The 24,653-nt window shown below is 46.3% G+C and overlaps 1 protein-coding gene across 6 annotated transcripts in view; it reads right to left on the bottom strand.

The window, feature by feature from the left end:
• Nucleotides 1-24,653, bottom strand: part of ACACA (acetyl-CoA carboxylase alpha) — a 183,804-nt gene that overhangs the window by 32,600 nt on the left and 126,551 nt on the right. For all 6 annotated transcript variants that reach the window (XM_053367490.1, XM_053367488.1, XM_053367489.1 and 3 more), the window contains 2 exons: nt 2,568-2,711; nt 1,643-1,763 (listed from right to left, as the gene is read on the bottom strand). In XM_053367490.1, the coding sequence (XP_053223465.1) occupies nt 1,643-1,763; nt 2,568-2,711 (265 nt within the window). The remainder of the gene's footprint in view (nt 1-1,642; nt 1,764-2,567; nt 2,712-24,653) is intronic.

Here is a 24,653-nt window from a genome sequence, read left to right on the forward strand (position 1 = left end):
GTGACCATCCATTTCAAAATTATCTCTCCATCGCCGAGTCCAGAGCTTGATCGTTTCGATTCCGGGCCTCGCATCGGGCGTCAGTTTGAAGAATATCGCGGCGCTATCTCTCCTAATAAACGGCTTTAACTTTTCACCTAGGAGATCTCTCCTTTAAACTTATCGCGGAGAATCATCTGCTTCCCCTTAACGCCTCCACTAAATTAAAAAACTCGAAGTCACTCAATTTGGAACCTGCATGCTTTCGACAAGCCAGATGAATTGCCGGCAAGATGACGGGGTGGGTGGTGGTGCAGGGGGAGGACGGAATATTAGCCAAAAAGAAGTTGCCAAAAAAAATCCCATTCTAGCCAGCAGATAAATACAGCTGCTGAAGGATGGCGCTGCTCAGGAAGACCTGGTTAGAATTTTGCCTCTGCAGTGAACTATTAGGTGACCTTAGGATAGCTGCCCTCTCTCGGTACCATTATCTGTCATATGGGATAATAATATTGGCCTACCTTATAGGGCTTATGGAGTATGCATTAGCTACATAAATTCAAATAATATTGTTATTATTGTTATTATTAACTACTGCAGCAGCAGTACATGGGACCTGCAATAAATCATTGTTGTGTGGAGTGCTATTCGGGGTTGCAGCTGGCCACACCCTCTCTAATTATACTCCATTCCATCTTCCCTTTCTTCCACCCCTCTCTCAACAGTTAGTCAGCACTCCAGGACCACTGGGTATGCTCAGTCCTCACAGTCAGAGCTGCCCCCGCCAGGGCTTTCCCCTACCCAAAAGTACTTTTGTGCTTCAGCAAACCTTGGGGTGCCCCTAAGCCTGCTGCCAGCTCTCCCTCTTCCAGAGGGATGGTGTCAAATAATAAGATCATTATTTGTATATAGCAGGGCTGAGGAACCTTTTTCAGCCCTTTCACTCCCAGGGGTGAGATACTAGGGGTGGGCAGGCCAGAAGCAAAGAGTGTGGGGAGGAACAAAGGTGAATTTTACCTTTGTACAGCGGGCTGGTTTCTGCACATGCTCACAAGACACGTCATCAGAGTTCAAGGACACATAAGAAACACTCGAGGGTGCAAAACAGGGCTGGTGTGGAGCGTGGCCAGGGGAAGAGTCCCCAGAGCCAGACAGAGAGGCTTGGAGGGCTGCCTGTGGCCCCTGGGCCCGAGCTTTCTCACTCTTGACATACAGGATTAGCACACAGAAGACAGAGCGTTGCCACTCGGGAGTCGGAGAGGATATTACTCCTAACAGAGGGAGAGTGCCCTATGGCAGCTGAGTTCCTAGGTCAAGAGCAACGTGACTTACAAAGCCTCAGCTCCTTTAAAAGTTTGCAGGCTCTGTGCTAAACTTGGGCTGCAACCTAACGGCAAGTCCTGTAAGCAGCCCTTTTGCAAGGCCCTAGCTCCTTTTTCAGCAAGCTGAGCTGGAGAACTGAACTAGAAGTTCCAAATAGTGTAGAATACTGAAGATTTAAATCTACTGCTAACAGAAAGCACCTGAATGTGATTTTGCTATTAGTGTGTGGGTGGATAGATAGATAGATAGATAGATAGATGATAGATGATAGTGCAGCGATTAATTATCCCGTCTCCACCATTTCCCAGATAGTTCCTCTTTTCTTTGGAAATTAAAGTACCTGGGTTAGGGCGTCCAGCCAGCATCCAGCGAGGATCATAAGGCGTCTTGGTGGGAACAAAGTCAACGGCTCTATCTATCGGGTCCTTGACAGTGATCATTGGGACTGGGCTGAAAACGCTCTGAAAGGGGGGAGGAGAAGAGGGAAAAGTTGGTACACGAGATTCTTGAAATGCTCATACGTTTGGCCAGATAGACATTGCAGGAACGCAGGAGGGCTTCCTTCTACCACATCCAGCGCTTTGCCCATCTATCCCAGGACCGTCTACTCTAACTAGCAGCAACTCTCCAGGGTCTATTCCATCACCTTCCCCCTGACCCTTCCAACAGGAGCTAACTGGGGACTTTGACAGGCAAAGAATGTGCCCTGCCACTGAGTAATAGTCCCTGCCAAGTATGCGGCTTTGAACATACAACCATTTTGCAAAGTAACACGTGAATTCTGAAATGACAATTCTCAAGGTTCCTTGGGGGAAATCCATGCCAAATAGAAGTGATATAACCTGATTCTCGTTTGGAGGGCAAAAGGGGTCCTGGACCCAAGTTGTTAAGGGCCTTGTACATGAATACGGCTTGGCCCACTAGCGGATGGGAAGCCAGTCCAAGCTTTTAAGCACCAACATTATGTCCTGGTGATATTCTGTTCTAGCTGAAGCATTTCACACCACCTGGAGCTTCCAAGGGCAGCCCACTTAGAGCGCATTGAAGTTCCCAATGAGCAAATCACCACGGCCAGGTGATCTCTGTCCAAGAACGGCGATAGCTAGCGAACCAGCTGTAAGCTGACAAAAGGCACTCCTAGCCATTCAGGAGCAACCCCAAGCTGCACACTGATTATCTTTGTGGCCTCCCCAGAGCTCAGTTCTTGAGCCAAGCACCCTCCCACAGCAACGCCAGAAGAGCTAAAAGGGGGTGGAGAGAAATACCTTTGGCATGTAAGACAGCCATTGAAGAATGGTGTAGACCCCTTCGAAGTCGTCGCATACTGTGCTATGGGTCACCCCATTGTTGTGCATGATCTGGATCCCACCCAGCTGGTTGTTGGAGGTGTACACCTCTCTTCCAAGCACCTGTTTGAAGGCAAGGGGTAGGGAAGGATAGATACCTTTTAACCAAGTGCTCGTTATTAGATTTTCTTTTGTTAACCACACAATATAAAAAAATCATTCCTGAAACTCCAATTGTTTTCAGTGAAGTCCCCTCTCCAGTATTCACCATATTTTATTTTATTGCATTTACATCTCAACTTTCTTCCATCGTGGGACCCAAAGCAGCTTCTAGGAATGGCATGAGGTCTCCCATCCAGGCGCTGACCAGACCCAGACCTGCTTAGGTTCAGCAAAATGGTGCCTTCATGTGCCTCCAGACCAGAGCCTGGTATTCACTGATTTAAAAGCAATGTATGATCTGTATCTTTCTGAAAAATGAGCCAATCAAGGTGGCTAACATTAGAACGGCAAACAGAATGCAATATAAAAATGTCCATATGAAAATATCAACACAATGGCAGTCTCCAGATGCAACAACACACAATAGTTTATTGTGACAAGAGCAAATCTAAGAAAGTCCCAGGTTCCCCATCTCCTCTTTTTCAGAACTTTTTGCAGCATTTGCTTTTCCATGGTTTCTTTGGCCCCAACACAACCCGAAACCATGGTTTATCAAACCCTGCCCACTGGCTTATCTGTGGCTTGTTCAGTGGCAAGAAACCATAGTCTGAATGGTTTGTTGTTGGCTTACGAACCTTTCTTAACCTTGGTCAATTTTAGCCACTCCCAGATACTCACCAAGCCACAAAGGAATGAGGAAAGAGCAGCTGGAAAACAAACCAAATGCAGAAGACTAGCTAATAGCTGCAGAAGACTGGCTATGTTCCTCCACAGCTGGAGGCCCTGTGCCTTTGAATGCGAGTTGCTAGGAATCACAAGTGGGGGAAATGCTGTTGTACTCAGGCCCTGCTGTTCAGACTTCCCACAGGGGCACCTGGTTGTCCAATGAAAGAATAAGACGTAGGACCAGATGAGCCACCAGCTCTCTCCACTTGCGATTCCTGGTTTTCAGAGGCACACTGCTTCCAACACAATCCAGGGTGCTTCCAATATCATCCGTGGATAACCTTATTTTTAAATGAGTTTGTTTATTTTGCATTATTTATTCTGATTATGTCAGCCATGGGGAGGGAGCAAAGGACTATGCTGGCTCTTGGACACCCCTCCCATCTGCTCAGCCTGCATAGCTCAGTCACTTAGGGCGTGGTGCTGATAACACCAAGGTTGCAGGTTCGATCCCCGTCTGCAACAGCTGCATATTCCTTCATTACAAGGGGTTGGACTAGAATTGATCCACAAGGTACCCTTCCAACTCTACAATTCTATGCTTCCATGAAATGCTCGAAATCTTTTACCTGCTGCTCCTCCTCCTCCTCCTCCTCCTCCTCTCTGTCCCTCTCCAATTCAGGGCTGAGATTTCATCCACGCACTTTTGAAGCTTAACACCTTCCTACCCCTAGGGACCAGAAACTCGCTTTGGCATCCAAACAGACATAACAAAAGCTGTGGTTTTTTGCATGGCACAACTGTGAAACTGTGGCAGAGAGCCAAAGACACATACAATGCAGGAGAAGCCTTGAAAGGAGCAAGTCTGAAAATGAGACCTTGTGTGCCTGCACACACACCTTTCAGTCAACAATTTCGAACCACACCGACAGGTGCAACTCTTTCCCCTCCCTGGCAGTTTTCCTTCGAAGGAGTCCATTAAAATGAGCCTCTGACCACCGGCCTCTCAATTCTTCCTCTCTCTCACTGCTCCTTTCTTCTAATCTCAGCCCAAGCGCTGCACAGCTCTCTTCCCATTCTCCCGCTGTCTCTTCCCATTTGCCCTTTCGCTGACTGATACACTGATCTCTCGGTCACTCGGCTTTCTGCTCTGCTGGGTCCATATTACTAATAACACCTCTGCCACGGCCAGTTTACCTCATGAAGGCAGGAGCACATCATTACAAAATAAACTCATAACTTTGACATTCGAGCAAATACACGCCATTTGTTATTTTTATGGCGCGAGTCTTTCCAACAGGCAGGGCGGGTGGGAGGGGGGTGGGGAAGGTGGCATTATGTACCTGGTTCCATTTAGATCGCACAAAACAAAACAAAAAAGGGAGAGAGAGAAACATGCGTGCACAAGCACAGACACTTCCACACACTCCTGACCAAAACAAAAGCACACTAGGAAACACAACCAGCACAAGTTGGGTTATTAGAGGCAGGTGCCTCATTGTCCCTCGCCCCTTTCCTCTTAGGCCTCAGAGCAGGTGTGGGGAGCCTGTGGCCCTCCAGACGTTGCTGCCCTACAACCATCCCTGGCCATTGCCCATGCTTGCTGGGGCTGATGGGAGTCGCAGTCGGTGTGGCGTAATGGTTAGAGTGTTGGACTTGGTCCTGGGAGAGCAGGGTTCGAATCCCCACTCAGCCATGAAGCTCACTGGGTGACCTTGGGCCACTCACCACCTGTCAGCCTAGCCTACCTCACAGGGCTGTTGTGAGGATGAAACGGGGAGGGGGAGAACCATGTACACCACCTTGAGATCCTGGGAAGATAAAGGTGGTACAGTGGTACCTCGGGTTACAGACGCTTCAGGTTACAGACTCCACTAACCCAGAATAGTACCTCAGGTGAAGAACTTTACTTCAGGATGAGAACAGAAATCGTGTGGCAGCGGCGCGGCGGCAGCGGGAGGCCCCATTAGCTAAAGCGGTACCTCAGGTTAAGAACAGTTTCAGGTTAAGAACGGACCTTCAGAACGAATTAAGTTCTTAACCCGAGGTACCACTGTATATGAATGTAATAAATAAATAAGTTCAGCGACATTTGGAGGGCTCAAGGTTTTCCATTCCCAGACTAGAGGAACAATGAAGAGGTGTCTTCAGACCGAGGGCTGCATTTTCAACCACAGACAACCTTCACAGCGTGGGGATGCCTGGGGTAGGCAGGGCAGAGGCTAAAGTGAGCATAGCAACTGGTGTGGCTCTGATCTTTGAACAGTGGAATAATAATAATTTATTTGTACCCCACCCATCTGACTGGGTTGCCCCAGGCATTCTGGGCGGCTTCTGACAGAACATAAAAATACAACGAAAACATTCAAGCCATGAAAAAGTCAGAGGTTTCTATACGCATCTCTCCATCCTCCAGCCAACTAGTCAAAGGCATCGCCACACTTCAAGGACAACATTCCTGTCAGGCAAAAGTGCGCAGAAAGAGGAGCAGAGAATGGAGGGCAGGGTCTGGGGAAAATCCCAAGGGCCGGACAGAAAGGCCTTGAGGGCCACATCCAGCCCTCAGGTTCCCCATCCACTAGCCAAGAAACTGTGGAGATCTGACAGGCCGCTTCCACCCCAGGCAACACAGCTGGCTCAGGGCAAATAATTAAAGATGGAGTCCTCATTGCTCTCACCTCAGCCTTTCCTCGACTAGTATTCGCAGGCCTCCCAGTGTTTGACAGGTCTCCTCTTGGATTGATAATTGCGGCCTGTGAATACTGACCTCCCCCACCTGCTGCTTTTAAATCCTTTGTTTGCATCCAAACTATTTAAACAATCTTTCATTCACACCCTGTAGATTGCCCATATTGAGAATTACTGTTTTCTCTCAGACGTCATCACCCCTATCCCCAGTAAAATGGGTCTGATAGGTTTTTTTGAATACAAAACCCTGCCCAAACTGTTTGACTGGAGGCAGCAGCAAAAGGAGCATACATACTGGTGTTGGAAACTCAGATATATAAGCTAATCACTAAATTGAACCTTAAATGTAGGTTACGGTCACCACGGCAGAATGTCTTGTGGCTATTTATTTATTTTTTGCAATGAAATTTGCTATTATAGGTACTACTATTATTAATTTTAATTTTGTTTCGTTTCCTTTCTATACCGCTTTACATTGTAAAGAAAAAAAACCTCAAAGCAGTTTACAACACATAGAAACATCAAATAAAACGATCCAGAATAAAACAGCGATATCTCCACAAATTGGCTGGCTGACCAGATGGTGGAGATGTCAGTCGCCACATCTGGTGACAAGACATCTTCACTTGCTTTGCAATTGGACCCGGACCAGTCGCAAAACATGCCTGGCGCTTGGGGATTTTCTAACACTAGCTACACAACACAAGCAGTGATCTCTCTTCCAAGCCATCCTCAGCTTCAGTGAAGTTAGAGGTGAAGCTGGAGGAGAGACTGTATGGAGAGAAATCCTTCATCTATCTCCCACACAAATTAGGTGAGCCAACACCCACCAACTGGCTTTCAAATGCAGCTGGATCCAGCATGCCTCTGTTGTCAAGTAAATACATTGACTAGTCAATATGGCACCCAGATCCAGCATTAGCCGGGCATTTAATTTGCTCAAAGTATCTTGACGCACTTGGGAAAAGAGGAAAGGAGGAAGGGCAGGAGCTGTTTATTTATCTGTATCTCCAAAAGAGGGTTTTAAAAGGGCAACAGTACCAATGAACAGGCCTGTTTTAGAAAGGGCCAATCACCTCTTGACTATTGCCTAGTCTTAAGCCACCTGGCAAAGAGATATATGAACCCTTGTGGATATGGTTTGTTTTTTGCCTTTATAGACCTGAAATCGGCTTTTGATTCAATTTCAAGAGACAGACTATGGACCAAATCCCACACCACCATTGATAAAAGACGACTTTTCATCACTTACACTTCGAATAAGATGTGGGTTGCAGGGTAATTTGACAAAACCTATCCTTGCCAATAAGGCCATTTGCCAGGGTTGAATATTAGTTCCCACACTATTTAATTTTTATTTAAACAGCTTGTTTGGGAACTGTTTAGCACCTGACTGCCATGTACCAAAACTGGCAGGGACTGAAGTCCCACTGTCCAAAACAGGCCTTAAATCACTTTGTAAACTATTCTGAGATTCTTTTGCAATGAAGAGGTGTATAACTTTTGTGAAATAAAAATTACCAATTAAAAACCATGGCGTTTTCTAGATGCAGATCAATTAATAAGTGGATAACAGATGATGGTCAGCGTATAGACCCAAGTCAAGAAGTTTAGAGACCTGGGCATTATGTTTTCTTCCACTCTCTCCTGGGCTACCCATACAAGGGCGGCAGGGCAAGCAGTTCAGAACACTGTTAAGGCTGTACAGCCATTTTCTTTACTAAGAGAGCACAATTTATTCTTGCTGCTGTAAAAGTATGTAAGACCAAAGTCTTGTTTCAGCTGCTGTATAGGGTTCAAGGGTTTTGATTCAATTGCTGAGAATGTTCTTTTGAACTTTTTGGAATACCAAGATGTGTGTTAACTGCTGGGCTACGGCTTTGAGGCTGGCTTCACATCTGAAGAATTCAAGGCTTGGTCCTGTGCCTTGCGATACTGGTAAAAAGTTGCTTATGCTGATCCAACTTCATATTCTCTTTATTTCTTACAAGAAGATGTTACTATCAGCTACGGTTTAAAGGTTTTATTATTAAACTGCATGCATTAGGCTTCCCTACGGGTTTCCTCTGCACACAAGATAATTCTGTTGTAAAATCTATTCTGGAACAACGGATCAAGGATATTGATTGCCAATACTCTTTATCAAGTGCTTGTAGAACTTGTCCTCCAATATATTTGGGCTTAATGTTTGAATTTCCTACATGTGCTACATATCTGGATCATCTTACTATCCCCAAGTATTGCCATGCCTTTTCTAGGGCCAGATCTAACTCTCTTTCTCTTCTGCAATACTGGAAGGGCGTTATCTAGGTGTCCCCAAACAAGGATCATGGCCCTGGGGTGATGGGCCATGTCTCCTTTGAATATAAGCTTCACAGAGAGGAAAATTAAGAAATTACTTTGCTCCCTTGTGAGGAGCACCCAGGAAGGACACCAGAACAGTCCCCAAAATATTTATTGGCTGGTACAAATAAGTATCTTAAGTACAGCCTCTTCTCTGCTCAAAGGTCTCGTATCTTCAGTTGGTACTCTCGTTTTAACTGCAATTTGTATCCTAGCTTTGTACCTTTTTTACCGTATGGTATTCTAAATACGTGTATGTTTTATCCTTTGTATTATATCATATTTTAAACAAGCCTATGTGTTAATGCTCATGTTTTTATTCTTTGTATCCTCTGTTTTAGCAGGTCTGGGACCGTATAATAAATTATTTGGATTTGAGCAGACTGTATATATATCAAGCCATTTCCCTGGCTTGTCAGCAGCAGTAAACCTGAACCGTCCACACCGTCTACAGATAAACGGTTGCAACAACTCTAGTTTGCTTCCCAGCAGCACTGGGATTTGTTGGTGGCTGGCGGAGATTTAGGCCCACTTTCTATTTATTTCTCTGTCTAAACTCTACTGGCATTCTGCCAGCTTTTGAAGATACACCTGTTTAACATAGGTGTTCCCTTGAGCTCTTTCCCTGAATCACCCCTATTTTGTAGCTGTGCTATTTTAATCGGGATTGTTTTATCATCTATTTTAATCACGAAAGTGTGTATTTGATTTCATTTTTGAAAATTTAAATATTTACAAAACACTCATACAAAAGATCACAATGTAAAGGCTAAAAACACAGTATTACACAATTAAAAAAAACCTAGCACACGCATCAGTAAGAGATGGTTGGCAAAATCACCTCAGGTTCGAAAGACGTGACTGAATATCGTAATGTCCAGAAGGCATCTAAAACCAGGCGGAGGTGGCTTCTGCTGATTGACAAGGAGTTCCACTGGGCAGGGCCTATACGCTAAGGATTCATTGCTTGGTAAAGGCCAGTCAAACCTCGGGTGCATGTGGGACCACCAAAAGTGCCCTGCTGAAACTCAGACGTATGGCAACCCATGTCAGCAGTGCCGTTTTTGCCAATTTTCCTTAAAAATAGCTTTAAAACTTTTGTGTCTGGATTTTCACTCTTTGAAATATGGCAACCCTAGAAACAGCTTAGAAGCCATCTGGGCACGAATTGGGTACAAATTAATAAATAGCAATGAGTCTTCTTCTTCTTTGGCAATCACTCGAAGCTGAGTAAGATGTCATCCATAAACATGGTTTTAACAGTGAGTCCGTAAATGACTGTGGAGGCCACTTCTGGAGCCACATGACCTTCCACAGTGGGGACATTGGTTTCCGGGTGGGAGTTGATCACGGTGAGGGTTTGCCAAGTGTGCCTTCCTTTTAGCACATTTATCCCTTTTGTCCTGAGTTTGAGCATCTTCAAAGCCCATGACACCTTTGATAAATGCTGTTCTCCAATTGGGGCGCTCGCAGGCCAGTGTTTCCCAGTCGTTGGTATTTATACAGCATTTTTAAAGATTTGCCTTGAGAGAGTCTTTAAACCTCTTTTGTTGACCACCAGCAGTACACTTTCCATTTTTATGTTCAGAATAGAGCAGTTGCTTTGGAAGACGATAATCATTAATAGCTCATTTGGTAGAGCATGAGACTCTTGATCTCAAGGGTGTGGGTTCGATCCCCAGGTTGCAGGTGATGCCACTTGCAACTCTATGATTCTAAGCTGTCCCTCTGTTTCTGTAATGGATGGCCAGGGACCAATTGTGGGCTTCATTCCACAGCACCCCGCTCACTGCTGCCCCCTGGTGGAGCGGTAGACTCTGTGGCTGGACCAACTCCAGCACCAGTTAACTCCCTGCATGCTGAGTAAAGGGGAGAAGGAGGCAGAGGAGTTCAGGGGTGCAGGCAAAAGAAGAGATTAAGAGGAAGAGGAAGGTCTCCCTCTAGTGCAAAAGGACCAGTGACAGTATTGAACAAAATCAGAAGGAAAGAAAACAGTTAATTTTAATAGTGATGATGGTGATGATAACTGGGAATTGTAAGGAAGAGGAAGGAAAGCTGTTACAGGACAAATAAAGTAATTTTAAGGGGGGGGCAGAAAGGAGGGATGAAAGAAACTGGAAGTTTGTGCAGAGAGGATCGCAGATAAGGGGCAGGTTAAGTGTGCATAGTGGGGAGAAGAAATTACAGGAGATGAGTAACAAAACAAACTTTCAGAGGTGTAAGGATGGAAGAGAAAAATATGAAATAAATTGCCTTATCCAGTTAGAGCCTCCAGATCAGCAATTTCTGGCTAAAAAGGGGAGGCTGAGTCACAATGCCTGCAGAGCCAGTGGGCATGTCCAGACAACCCATTTAGTGAGTATTCACCTTGATCAGTTTGTGGGAAAGTTGCAGAGTGTGGCAGGAAGCAACATCTATCCCCCTTTCCGGTTGCTTTCCGTTCCGCACAAAGTCCTGCTTTTGTATTGTTTTTTGAAGCAGGCTCATTGCCCAAGATCTCCAAATCCAAGCAAATTGTGCGACTTGAATTTGCTAGCATGACGCTGAACCCCACCTGCAAAATGGCGGCAGTCCGGTGGCAGCCACCTCTGTACTCAGCTTAAGAAAAATCTGAACCCTGCCTCAAAAACCAGGAATGAACAACACACATCCAAATCCCTCAAAAAAAGAAAAGAAAAGAAAGAAAGAAAAAAGGAATTAAGGCCGAAAGAAAGAAAAGAGTTAAAAGTTCCAGTCCAATTATCTACAATTGAGCCTTGAACAGCTCCTAACAGCTTTCAGCCTCATCGATCAGTACTTCTGCCCTGCCCATTAAAAGTTATTAGATGGTGGAATAATGGCAACTTGATAACAAAGGCAGGTCCTGGTTTTAAAAGAAAAGAAAAGAAGTGTGTACCCTTAAACAACAGGAGAACAGTGTTTCGGGAAGGGCTTCTTTTCTCCTGAACAATCCTTAATTTCTCTGATAAGGAAAATCGAAGTTAAACTGAGATTGGAATGCCTTCACCAACTAGTCCAGCTTTCACCAACTTGCTGCCTTCCACATATTTTGGGCTACAGCCCTTTTCCAAAGGATGTCAACAAGGGAACAGGCCTTTCCAGCAATGCTCCCCTCCCCATCTGTGGAATGACCCCCTTGGACACCCAGTTTATGTTAAGCTTTCGTCTTGGGTCTGCTTGCACAAAGCTTATGTGGAGGTTTAGACAATGTTCAGTCTTCACTGAGGATCTGTTCCAATATGGTTGCGGGGAAAGTTATACGACAATGAGGACTAATCTTGACTTGGTCTTCTGATATTAACTGGATCACCAGGAAGGGCCACAGGTCACCTACCCTTGGTTCAAATATCCCAACATTAATACTTTCTACCAATTAAAGAGGGGCGTGGGTGGCGCTGTGGGCTGAACCACAGAGCCTAGGACTTGCCGATCAGAAGGTCGGCGGTTCGAATCCCCGCGACAGGGTGAGCTCCCTGCTCCTGCCAACCTAGTAGTTCGAAAGCACATCAAAGTATAAGTAGATAAATAGGTACCGCTCCGGCGGGAAGGTAAACGGCATTTCCGTGCGCTGCTCTGGTATGCCAGAAGCGGCTTAGTCATGCTGGCCACATGACCCGGAAGCTGTACGCCGGCTCCCTTGGCCAATAAAGCGAGATGAGCGCCGCAACCCCAGAGTCGGCCATGACTGGACCTAATGGTCAGGGGTCCCTTTACCTTTACCAATTAAAAAGTGGCAGAAGTTATGCTAACTGGCCTGTAATTTCCTAGATTCCCCCCAGATACTTTTGCAAAAATTGTTGTGTTGGCTACTTTCAAGGTAAGGAAACTAGACTGTTTTGTTAGAAGATCAACAATTTCACATTTGAGTTATTTTAAGAACTCTCAGGGGTATGCTGCCCAGATCTAGCGACAGGTTAATTTTTTTTAATTTGGCAATTAAGCTCTGGAAGTTTCTCCCTCTCAACGCCTTTATCTGATGCCCTCCCTCAAAAAACCAAATTTGCATGTAAGCATATTGACATCCTTTTGCACCTTTGACATCTCATGGCCCCCATGATCTCCCTGGCTAGTTTAATGCTTCAGGTGTATTTAAAGACATTTTTTATTGCCTGTTTTGATGTTTTTAACAAAAAGCTGCTCAAACTTGTCGCTGTGTTTTACCTGCCTTATTGTCAACTTACATTTGTTTTGCCAGACTTTATGTTCCTTTTTATTCTCCTCGCTTGGGCAAGACTTTTACGTTTTAAACGAAGCCTTCTTGCCTTTTATAGCTTCCTTGATTCTGTTCATTAACCACACTGGCATCCTCATGGATTTGTTTGTACATTGCAGATTAGAAATGTACATTTTTTTTACCCAAGTATTTTATTGCAGAGGTTTTAAAACCATCCCCAAGCACCTTTAAAAAGATATTTGATACTTCTGGCCCATGTCCCTTTACTTTTTAGAAAGTTTCCTCTCTTCTGAAATTAACAATAAAATCACAGCAACTACTTTATTATACACTCACAAACTTGAAAAAACAAAAACAAAAACACCAAAACCATACAATTTCCAACATACGCTGAGCAAAACATATAGAACTTACATAAATTTAAGACAAAAACAAACCAATACACAATTAAATTAGCAAGATTGCTCTATGGGGTTTTGCAGCAGAAAAGAGAAATCTAACAGCTGCTTATTATTAGTTTTTAATGAGTCCCTTCATTTTTAATTTTCTTCATTTTTTTTAAAGTTTCCTCTCTTTTGAAAATTAAACACAACTCCTGGGCATTCCATGGAGTTACTGGCCACATCCCCACTCACATATATGTTGAATCTGACAGACGCATTGAGATCTCTGTTCTTGAGCAGTCTGATGACACATTTCCCACCAGATCCTGACCACCACTCAGGGCGCTTCCAGGCAGCCTCTGTTTTTGAGTGAGACTCAGTCACATACCACAGCAAATTCAGGTTACGCAATTATTGTTTATTGGGAGCTCCTGCACAACAAATCCGCTTCTGCGAAAGGTCAGACTTTTTCCAGTAAGGAAAGGGATTTGGGGGTGGGAGGGAACACACCAGAAAGTGTGGGATGGCACTTCCATTGATGCAACTCCGAAACGTGAGATGCAGCCTTAATAGTGAGCCCTACTGCAGGTCCCATCTTGCTCAGTACTGTTCATGCTAACAGGCAGCAGCTCTCCAGGGTTTCACTAAACACTGTCTTATCTAGGTGCAAGCAAATCAGCATGGATGCTCATTAAACAGCCTGCATCTTCTGATCTAAAGGTAAAGGGACCCCTGACCATTAGGTCCAGTTGCGGATGACTCTGGGGTTGCGGCGCTCATCTCACTTTACTGGCCGAGGGAGCCGGCATACAGCTTCTGGGTCATGTGGCCAGCATGACTAAGCCGCTTCTGGCGAACCAGAGCAGTGCACGGAAACGCCGTTTACCTTCCCGCCGGAGCGGTACCTATTTATCTACTTGCACTCTGATGTGCTTTCGAACTGCTAGGTTGGCAGGAGCAGGGACAGAGCAACGGGAGTTCACCCCGTCGCGGGGATTCGAACTGCCAACCTTCTGATCGGCAAGTCCTAGGCTCTGTGGTTTAACCCACAGCGCCACCCACACTGATCTACTTGCAAGCAAATCAGGACGAATGCCCAAAATGCAGGTTGTCTGGAAGCACCCCCAGGATCAAGAACTGGCTCCTATCTAGTTCTTGGTCAATCTCCCATTCCAAGTACCTATCCACCCCCTTCCCACCCACCACAGCGGATCGCGCACCCCCACCCCCGAAAACAGACTGCAGCCTTTGCATTTCTAATCAAGGAACTTTGGGAGCTGCTCCTGCACTTTTTAATTTACGAGCGTTCAGTGGGGGACCTTTCCTGACTTGGGAACATATTGGCTCGGTCTAATGCTTGGAGATTATTAAAGCCAGCGCTATACCCCCGCTATCAGCTCTGCAGATCTTTTATTTAGAAGATATGGAGGCACTAAACGCAGAAAGAGTTCCCCGTCACCTCCACATTAAAACCCCAAGCGCCTGGTAAATGGAATTATATAGCTGTCATCTCCTTTCCCCAAAGTTTTAAGAGTACAATGGACTCATTTCCCCCCCTCCTCTTCCCCACCCTCACTCTCTCTCTCTCCGCACTCCATGCCTGGCTCCAGAATGGAGAGCTCTACTTTGTATTGATTTAAAGTCGCGGAAATAAATAAAACTGCTTCGCCACCGCGGTTCACAAGAAATTCATGGTACACTATTGCATGATATATTTGAAGAGCTGTTCGCAAACTCTCTTTTTCCCTCTGGTGAGTGATTTGGGGGTGGGGGCTGGGGGCTGGAGTGGGGAGGCAATGTGAAAAACCTGCCAGTTACTGTAGATGCCCGCAGACTGCAAATCCGCAGGAAAGCCATGCGAATGAAGCCTCCTCTTTAGGTTGAGTCCTGGCCAGTCCATATCTCACTTTATCCCAGAAGAAACCTTGTCACAATTCCCTTTCTTAGCCATTCTAATTAATTGCTTTTTAAAATTCGTATCTTGAGACATATTATTTATTAGTAATAGCACCAGCATTTATAATGATCACATACAGTGGTACCTCGGGTTAATTTGTTCCAGAGGTCCATTCTTAACCTGAAACTGTTCTTAACCTGAAGCACTACTTTAACTAAAGGGGCCTCCCACTGCTGCCGCGCCGCTGGAGCACGATTTCTGTTCTCATCCTGAAGCAAAGTTCTTAACCCGAGATACTATTTCTGGGTTAGCGGAGTCTGTAGCCTGAAGCGTATGTAACCTGAAGCGTATATAACCTGAAGCATATGTACCCCAAGGTACCACTGTATTAGGAATAGTAGTAGTCGCAGCAGCAATACTTATAATCACATTTCTATACACCAAGGGTAAAAAGGGCCCATATTTCAAAGCAGCTAAAGGCAGAATACTTATTTATTATAATAATATGAAACTACCTATACCCCACTATTTAAAAACCACTCAGAGCATCATACAACAATTTTAAAAACACCACACACAGAGACACACACCTCCTCCCTCCCATTCATTCATTCATTCATTCATTTCATAGAATTGGTAGGGACCCTGAGGGTCATCTAGTCCAACCCCCTGCAATGCAGGAATCTCAGCTGAAGCATCCATGACAGATGGCCATCCAACCTCTGCTTAAACACCTCTAAGGAAGGAGAGACCACCACCTCCCGAGGGAAACCATTTCACTGTTGAACAGTTCTTCCTGATGTTTAATCAGAATCTCCTTTCTTGCAACTTGAAGCTATTGGTTTGAGTCCTACCCTCCAGAGCAGAAGAAAACAAGCTTGTTCCCTCTTCCATGTGACAGCCCTTCAGATATTTGAAGATGGCTATCATATCTCCTCTCAGTCTGTTCTTTTCCAGGCTAAACATACCCATCTCCTTCAACCGTTCCTCATAAGGCTTGGTTTCCAGTCCCTTGACCATCTTGGTTGCCCTCCTCTGCACAGGTTCCACCTTGTCGACATCCTTCTTAAACTGTGGTGCTCAGAACTGGACAAAGTATTCCAGGTGTGGTCTGACCAAGGCAGAACAGAGTGGCACTATCGCTTCCCTTGATTGGGACACTAGACTTCTGTTGATGCAGCCTAGAATAGTGTTAGCTTTTTTTGACTGCTGCATCACACTGTTGACTCATGTGGCCCAAGGGGATTCTACTGCCTCTTCCTCTGCTCCTGGAGCATCCTACGCCCTTCCTCCAGCCCCTGTCTCTGATTGCTCAGACTCTCCCCATTCCTCCAGCCCAGGCTCCTTCCTCGCAGGAGGCACAAAACTCCGTAAATCGCTCTTCCCTCCCTTGGATCAGCCTCTGGCCTCACTGCTTCTGCCACACGCTCCTCAGAGCCCTGCCAGACCCTGACATGCTCTTACCACTGAGCATGCTCCAGCCACGACCTTTCCTTGATGCTGGGAGCAAAAAGCTTGAGGCCTACCCTCACAGGCTAATACAGGGGTCAGCAAACATTTTCAGCAGGGGGCCAGTCCACTGTCCCTCAGACCTTGGGGGGGGCAGGCTATATTCTGAAGAAGAAAAAAGAACGAATTCCTATGCCCCACAAATAACCGAGAGATGCATTTTAAATAAAAGCACACATTCTACTCATGAAAAAACACGCTGATTCCCGGACTGTCTCTGGGCCGGATTTAGAAGGCAATTGGGCCAGCTCCATCCCCCGGGCCTTAGTTTGCCTATCCATGACTTGGGTTCACCCCATGCCTAACGCGCCCACCTCCCTTTGTCACACAAGGCTTTTTAAAAATGATTACGCAAACCAGTGGGAGAGATCCGTTGCCTTTTTACCAGGAAAGCGGCAAGAGGGCTGTTTCAGCAGGCAATGCATGGGCAGCATTGCCAAAGCTGCCATTCGCTTTCCGCGTACAAACGGATTGCAGCTGGCACCCCCAGACGTTGACAGACCATATGGCACGACACAGATAGAAGCGATCCTTAGTTATGTGAAATGGGGGGGGGGATGAGGGGAGAGGGAACACCACCCCAGCGGAGAGCTCTTTGACCCCATTTCCCTAAAGAGACATAAAAGGAGGATTAGTAATGCCAGCATCTGGCATGTAAATTGCCTCTCTTAACCGAGACTGGTATGCAGAAATAAAACTGCTCAGATCAAGGCTGAGGGAGGAAGAGACTGCCAAAAAGTTTCCAGACCAAGATATTGCCTCCTCTGTACAGAATCATGAGGGCAAGGACACTGTTGGGCATTCTGGCCAATCCATCCACCCAGGGAGGGGCACCTCAGCTGTGGCACAGCCCACCAGCCTCTGGCCAAGGACACAAGAATCAGCCCGTCTCTGAGCAGCTTTGGCCAGGTCTTTGCGATGCTTCGTAAGAACATAAGAAGAGCCTGCTGGGTCAGGCCAATGTCCCATCTAGGCCAGCCTCCTGTTCTCACAGTGGCCAACCTGATGCCTGTGGAAAAACCAACAAGCAGGATTCGAGCGCAAGAGCACTCTCCCCTCCTGTGGTTTCCAGGAACTGGTAGTCAGAAGCACTGGTACCTCCAATTATGGTGGCAAAGCATAGCCGTCGTGGCTAGTAGCCACTGGCAGCCATCTCCTCCATGAATTTGTCCAAACCTCTTTAAAAGCCACCCAGGTTGGTGGAGCCCAATGGCTTGCAATGGCGCAGAGTCCAGGCAAGAGGATAAGGGATTATTTCCCTCCTCTTCAAGAAGGCGGCAGTGGAGGCAGAAACAGCACAGAGCTACATCACAGGTGGGGAAACTTTTTTGTCCTGAGGGCCATATTTCCTCATGGACAGCCTTCCAGGGGCCGCATATTTTAGTGGCAGGTGTAGCCAAAGGTAGGTGCGAGTGGGGCGAGAAAGAGAAGAGGACAGAGCAGCAGATAGGCTTCTGAAGATGCAGCAGGCCACAGTCCAGACACGCAAAAGCCAGCTGTTTCTACACAAACCGCCCTTCTCTGCATGCAAGCAAGCGGCTTTATTATAAATAAATAATAAATAAAAAACATATTTATACCCTGCCCTCCCCGGCCACGGCCGCGCTCAGGGCGGCTAACACCAAATATAGATTACAATAAAACGTAATAGAAAAAACAGTTAATTAAAATACGGCTTAAAATACAGCTTAAAATGCAGCCTCATTCTAGTAAAGGTAAAGGTAAAGGTAAAGGTACTCCTGACCGTTAGGCCCAGTCATGGACGACTCTGGGGTTGCGCACTCATCTTGCTCTAGAGGCCGAGGGAGCTGGCGTTTGTCCGCAGACAGCTTCCGGGTCATGTGGCCAGCATGACTAAGTGAACCAAAGCAGCACACTGAAACACCGTTTACCTTCCCGCCAGAGCGGTACCTATTTATCTACTTGCACTTTGATGTGCTTTTGAACTGCTAGGTGGGCAGGAGCTGGGACCGAACAATGGGAGCTCACCCCATCACAGGGATTCGAACCGCCGACCTCCCAATCAGCAAGCCCTAGGCTCTGTGGTTTAACCCACAGCGCCACCCATGTCCCCTCATTCTAGTAGTAGCCCATAAATCAAGACCATAAAGGGAGGAAACATCAGATATTCACCCGAGCCAGTTATCCACGCTGGTCCTACATGGGCCAGCAAAAAAAAAAAAAGCTGAGGGAAAATTTATATACTAAATCCCATATAAGGGGTCCGACTGAGTCTAAGCCAAAGGCCAGGCGGAATAGCTCCGTTTTGCAGGCCCTGCAGAAAGATGTCAAATCCCGCAAGTGTTCAAGGACACAGAGTATGGAAGGAGAGGGACAAAGTAAGAGTCTTGAGGGTCAGCTAGAGAGGCCTAGGGCCCTCCTTGGTCATCACTCCCCAAGCATCTCTCAGAGGGCTGCTCTTGGAGTCAGTGTAGCCTCCATCAGAGCAGGCAGTCCGTAAGATAGCCTTTGCTGGAAGAACAGCAGCAGTGGTCCATTCAGACAACAACTTTATGGGTCAGTTCTGTCCTTGATCTAGCTGACAGCAGACTCAGATTGGCTGAAGGCTCTATTTCAGGGTTTCCTAAACTTGGGTCTCCAGCTGTTTTTGAGCTACAGTTTGCATCATCCACTGGTCCTGCTAGCAAGGAATGATGGGAGTTGTCTGACCCTCCAGATGTTCTGGACTAAAACTCCCATCAGCTCCAGGCCATCTGGGTGCTTTTCAATCATAGAATTTTGGAGTGGGAAGGGACCCCTAGGGTCATCTAGTCCAAAGCCCTCGCAATGCAGGAATCTCAATTAAAGCATCTGAAACAGATGGCCACCTGACCGCCGCTTAAAAACCTCCAATGAAGGAGAGCCAAGCTCAGCTGCCGGCCACATTTTTAAGTTACCCAAAATGTCCTATCTTGACCCACAGATCTATGATCAAGGTGTGGCACCAGCCCTGCCGTTAGCCTACCCAGTGTGACCCAAGCATCCGGACTCAACATCTTGCAAGAGGCAAAGAGAACTGGATAACCTTGGGAAGCTTCGACACAAGGCCTGGGCGGGGAGAGGGGGGTTGAGAGAGAGAATACGTTGGTCCTGGTGGAGTGTCAGTTTCCTTTTGACATTCCTGTGCCCCTTTCCTTTCCAATTAGCATTCTCCAAGGCACTGTGTCCCACCCGCTTCCCTTCTAATACTCGTGCTGTGCCACTCCAGGAAAGATTCATATCGCGCAATAATAATTACAATGCTCCTTTGAATGGGAGGGATGGGACTTGCTGCTCTGGCTCTAATGCCATCGCTCCCCCCACCCCACCGCCACCCCAGTGATTACTTTGATCTCGTTTGCCAGGAGAAGAGACATCGGGAGCAGATCCTGCAACCCACTTGATGCGAGCCTTGGCACGGACCACCGGTGCAAAGCCAGAACTAAATCATGGAGGGTCCTTGCAGAAAAGTCAAGAGACTTTGCAGGGGTATTCCAAACACAGAAGGCAGCAATGTGCTGAATTCCTCAGAAAACCCTTTAAAGGCCTGAAGAACTTAGACCCCAGATATCTGAAAGGCTGTCTCCTTCCCCGCAGACCCTTTCAGATCAGCAGAGGGGAGGCCCTCCTGGTAATTTCATCTTCCTTAACCTGTGGCAGCCCACAAGATGTGGGCTGGTGCCTTTTTTGTCATGTAATGAAGGCACACAGCTTTACTTTCCCCTTTGACACCTGAGATATATATATGTTTTAGGACCCACCATATTCTTTTGACTTAAATTTGTTTTAAAGGACTTTAAAGTTGTGTTTGGGGGATTGCTGCAACTTGCCCTTGGACCTCATGGTGAATGGTGGTCCATAAATTGAATAATTAATAAGGAAGAGAATAATTTTTAAAAGCCTGTTCTTACGCTCCAACGATCTGAGCCGTGTTGGCAAAACAACTTTCGTAAAATGGGTATTCTGCATGTTTTTGGTGGAGGGATTTAAAGCTGTATTTTGTTCTTTAGCAAGATCTTTTATCTGCTTAATAAAAAAAATATGTATGGGCAGTTTACATAAAACCGTATCAAATATTCATTTAAAAAAGGAATAAAAGCAGACTTTAAAAACAGTAGACATAATCATCAAATATAGATAAAACCAACAGATTCTTTTTTAAAAAAATGAATATGCATGATAAAATTAAACGTCAGGGAAGGCTCGCCTAAACAAAAAAAGTTTTTAACAGGCATCAAAAACAGTACAGCGAAAGCGCTTACTCAGTATCAAGGGGAAGGGAGTTCCAGTGAGCAGGTGCTTGCCACACTAAAAAGGCTGATTTCTCGTGAGTGCAGAACAAACATTATGTGGCATTTAAGTTTCAAAAATTAACCAGCAGAGATTACTTGCTTCTTTGCATTCTACCTCCAGCAAAAATGGAACCTAGTGAAACCTGCACGCTTGTGAATTCCAACAGCACGACAGAAAGGCGCCAGATCTCACTCTGACCAGCATTGTGTTAAACCAAATGATGTGTGCTATGTGTTATGTCTAAATTGGGAGGGATGCAAGGGAGATTTGGTCAGAAAGTTGCCGGGGTGGGGTTAAATAAATTTAAAAAATACGAAAAGCCTCTGCCTCAGCAAAAGTTTCCATTAAAATTTTAGACAAACGATCTCCGCCTCCTTCTCCCCCTCCTTCCCTTGCCCGTTCTCACTGCCTGCCCCCCCGCCCCCCACTCCCCACATTCTGCCTGGGGGCGCCATGCTATTTCTATGCAAATAACAACCTCGTGGTTTAGATCTTATTATATCCACCGGAGCTGCAGTGACGCGACCCGAGACTTGTGCGAGAGAGGTAGGCAGAGGAGAGAGAGGGGGAGAGAGACAAGATAGAGTGGATGTTCAGCGAAGTGTGAAAAAATATTGTCAGGAGTGAGCAGCAAGAACACACACACACACACACAAACTATTGCTGGGATAACGTGTTTATTTCAGAGCCTCTCCTTCTCTCTCTCTCTCTCTTTCTCTCTCTCCTCATGTGCACACCGTCATCTTTTAAAATTCATTGGGCATCAGGCGATCATGCGCCATCCATCTGCCATCACTGTTCCATTTGCATTTCATGCCTCCTGGCTTTTGATGTGCTGATACTTTGATGCAGTTGGGAGACGAGCATTATCATTATTTCAATTTTCAGCCGGGAGGGGCTGGGTGGGAGAGAGAGGGATGAGGGTCAACAGGCTTGATGCGGTGCACCCACAGAGACAACACAGAGAGAGTGGAAGAGAAGCTCGTGAGGCACAGACAGGCCTGGTTAGACTCCTCCATGAGCCCTACGGATGCTCAATGGGAAAGACAAAGGGTGGGGTGGAGGTTACGAGTCACACTGTCCAGGGATCCCAATACCACCCGGCTTGGCAACCTTTATATGAGGGCTAGGGAAACCGGTCTCCCTCCAGGTGTTGCTGGACTACAACTCCCATCATCCCTAGCTGTGCTGATGGGAGATCCACACCATCCATTTAGAGCACGTTCAGTGTACATTTGAAAAGCACATTGCTTCCCACTCAAAACCCTGGGATGTGCAGTTTGTTAGGAATGCTAAGGATTATAGCTCTGTGAAGGGGAACTACAGTTCGGGGTGGGGGGTCATGCACGTTGAATGTGCTTTAAATGTATGCTGTGAATCTGCCCCCCCCCCAAGTCCAACAAGACCTGTAGGTTCTCTACCTAGTTAATGGGAATGAATGAAGCAGCAAGGCATGGCTAAAAGGGACGGATTGTGTGCCATTTTCCTGTGCTATTTAGATCTTTGTGCTTCTTCCAAGTCCACTGTTCTCTCCTTCTTCCAGCTCACATTAACTCCGTATCTCCTGTCCTTCAATTTGCACCCCCAATCTTACTCTTCAACTTGGAAATTCAAAATCTAGAAATTTGGAGCACAGAAGATTATCACGTAAAACTGTGATCCTGCATTGCCAGTGGCGCCAGGACCTGGGAGACCAGGGTTCAAATCCCTGCTCAGTCATGAAACTCACTGGAAGGGAGCCATGTCTGCCACCATCTTGTGCTGTTATTCTTGGAGAACAGGTGGAATATAAATGTAAAAATAATCTCCTATATATTTCGGAAAGTGGTCCAGTCTACTTGTTCTCTATGTGTCTGGATGCCCCTCAAGATACCATCACCAAATTCAACAGGAGGATTCCTGAGGTGTGGATGGTGGTCTTTGTCAATGTTGGACACTGGTCACCATTCTGATTCAAGATGGTGGACTGAAACATTACTTCGGTGTAACTTCTCCCACTTTTTGGCATAGGTTCAGATGCCTCTCCAGATATTGCTGCCAAACTTGGCGCAAGGGTGCCCAAAGTGGGGCAGCAGACTTCATCCCAATTTGGACACGGGCGCCATTTTGAATAAAAATGGTGGACTGAAACGTCACCTTGGTGTGACTTTGGATTCTAAAAAAACTCTCCACTAAACAAATGAATGTCTATTCAGAGGAGGCTTCTTGGCCTTGCCTGATTCTGTGTGAGGACTCTATTGAGTTGAGATGCTCCAAAGATGGAGAGTCCAACGACATTCAGAGGGCCCTCACTGGTGCCAATGGGAAACTCCCTAGTTCAGCTGCATCTTTCCCTGCCCATACCTGATGTGTGATGTCAAGTGTTGGGCAAGAGGGCATAGTTTGGGGGAAATGACCTCTGGGGCCAAATTAGATCCACAGGCCAAAGGGTCCCCACCAATGAAATGCAGCAAGGGAGACTGAAAAAAGGAAGATTTGCTATAACACACACACATAAACACACATACCGATTAGGGAACTTCCACCCAACATTAAAAAATAATAATAAGACGATGGTATGTGGAAAACCAGCAAGCCAATCTTTTAAGATTAGAAAAATGAGAAATTGAGAGAAACTGACCTATTTGCCTGTCCCTCACTGTTACTTGGTGAGAGAGGCCCTCTTTACTCTTCTGCCTCAGGCAGCAAAATGTTTTGAGACTATGCCCTGGATAACCATAGCCAATTTTTTCACCACCCCCACTTCAACGTCCCATGTCTCTGACACCATCTCTGAGGCTGCATGCAATTACATTATGGGGCTATTTATTTTCTTTGCATTACAAAGGACGGCTTATAACAATTCAAAATTGCAATCATATGTAATGAAACGTACATTGATACATGGAGGAGAGAGAATACTGTGGTGAGGGAGGACCACCTCAGATTACGGTCATCCATTGGGGCAGGGTGTTTTGAACCATAATCCCTAGATTCCTAGCCTTCATTTAAAAAAAAACAAAAAACCTTCCCTGCATTTACAGAACCTATGAGGCAAAATGTACAGGCACAATTCTTCTTGTGTTTTGTTTTGTTTTACTGAAAAACTATCCTTTCAGTACAGTCATACCTCAGGTTACAGCCACTTCAGGTTGCATTTTTTCGGGTTGCGAACCGCCGAAATCCAGAAGTACCGGAATGGGTTACTTCCGGGTTCCGGCGGTTGTGCATGCGCAGAAACGTCAAATCACGCTTTGCGCATGTGCAAAAGCGCCAAATCGCAACCTGCATGTGCACATCCCGCACAGATCACGTTCGCAACCCGAGCATCCACTATATTCCACTTGTCCCCTGAAAAATGGATGCCCATGTCCTGACTCTCTTGCGATATTCCCTGGGTCTGCTGCCCAAGATCCTTTAACTGGTGCTGCTAAGGCTCACACCTGGGTCCTGACACATGCAACTGGCCTAATGCCAAGCAATGCTCTCCAATACCCCACCCCAATTACCTAAGTGGCAAGCATGCTTGCTTGTGTGTGCGTAAGACTGTGCTGATGTTCCAAAAGCCACAATTTTTCAAGTGCTCAGGTTAGCCGTTTGCAAGAGGGCTGAAGAACAGGCCTCCCAATGCACCTCGGACACCACGACAGTAATGGCAGCACCTGCCAGCCTGCATGCCACCACTAGGCTGCAAATCTCCGGGATTAGATTGCTGCCCAAAGGGGAGGGGGGGAATAAAAAAGTGACATCTCTTCCTCGATCCCCCCTGCCACCACCGCTTTCTCTCTCTCTCTCTCTCCCTCCCTCCCTCCCTCTGTCCGTAACTCAAGGGCAAATTGTTTCTCTCTTCTGCACACAAGAAGCAACCTCTCAAGCATAAATCTCAAACAGCTGCTGCCTGGGTGGTGCGGGTGATTTAAGAGCCTCGGCCTTTGACTCCTGCTTCCAACCCTGTTTAAAATCTAAAGTGGGATGGGTTTGGGGTTGGGGCA

Source organism: Podarcis raffonei, chromosome 15 (genome assembly GCF_027172205.1).
Source record: "Podarcis raffonei isolate rPodRaf1 chromosome 15, rPodRaf1.pri, whole genome shotgun sequence".
Taxonomy (NCBI): domain Eukaryota; kingdom Metazoa; phylum Chordata; class Lepidosauria; order Squamata; family Lacertidae; genus Podarcis; species Podarcis raffonei.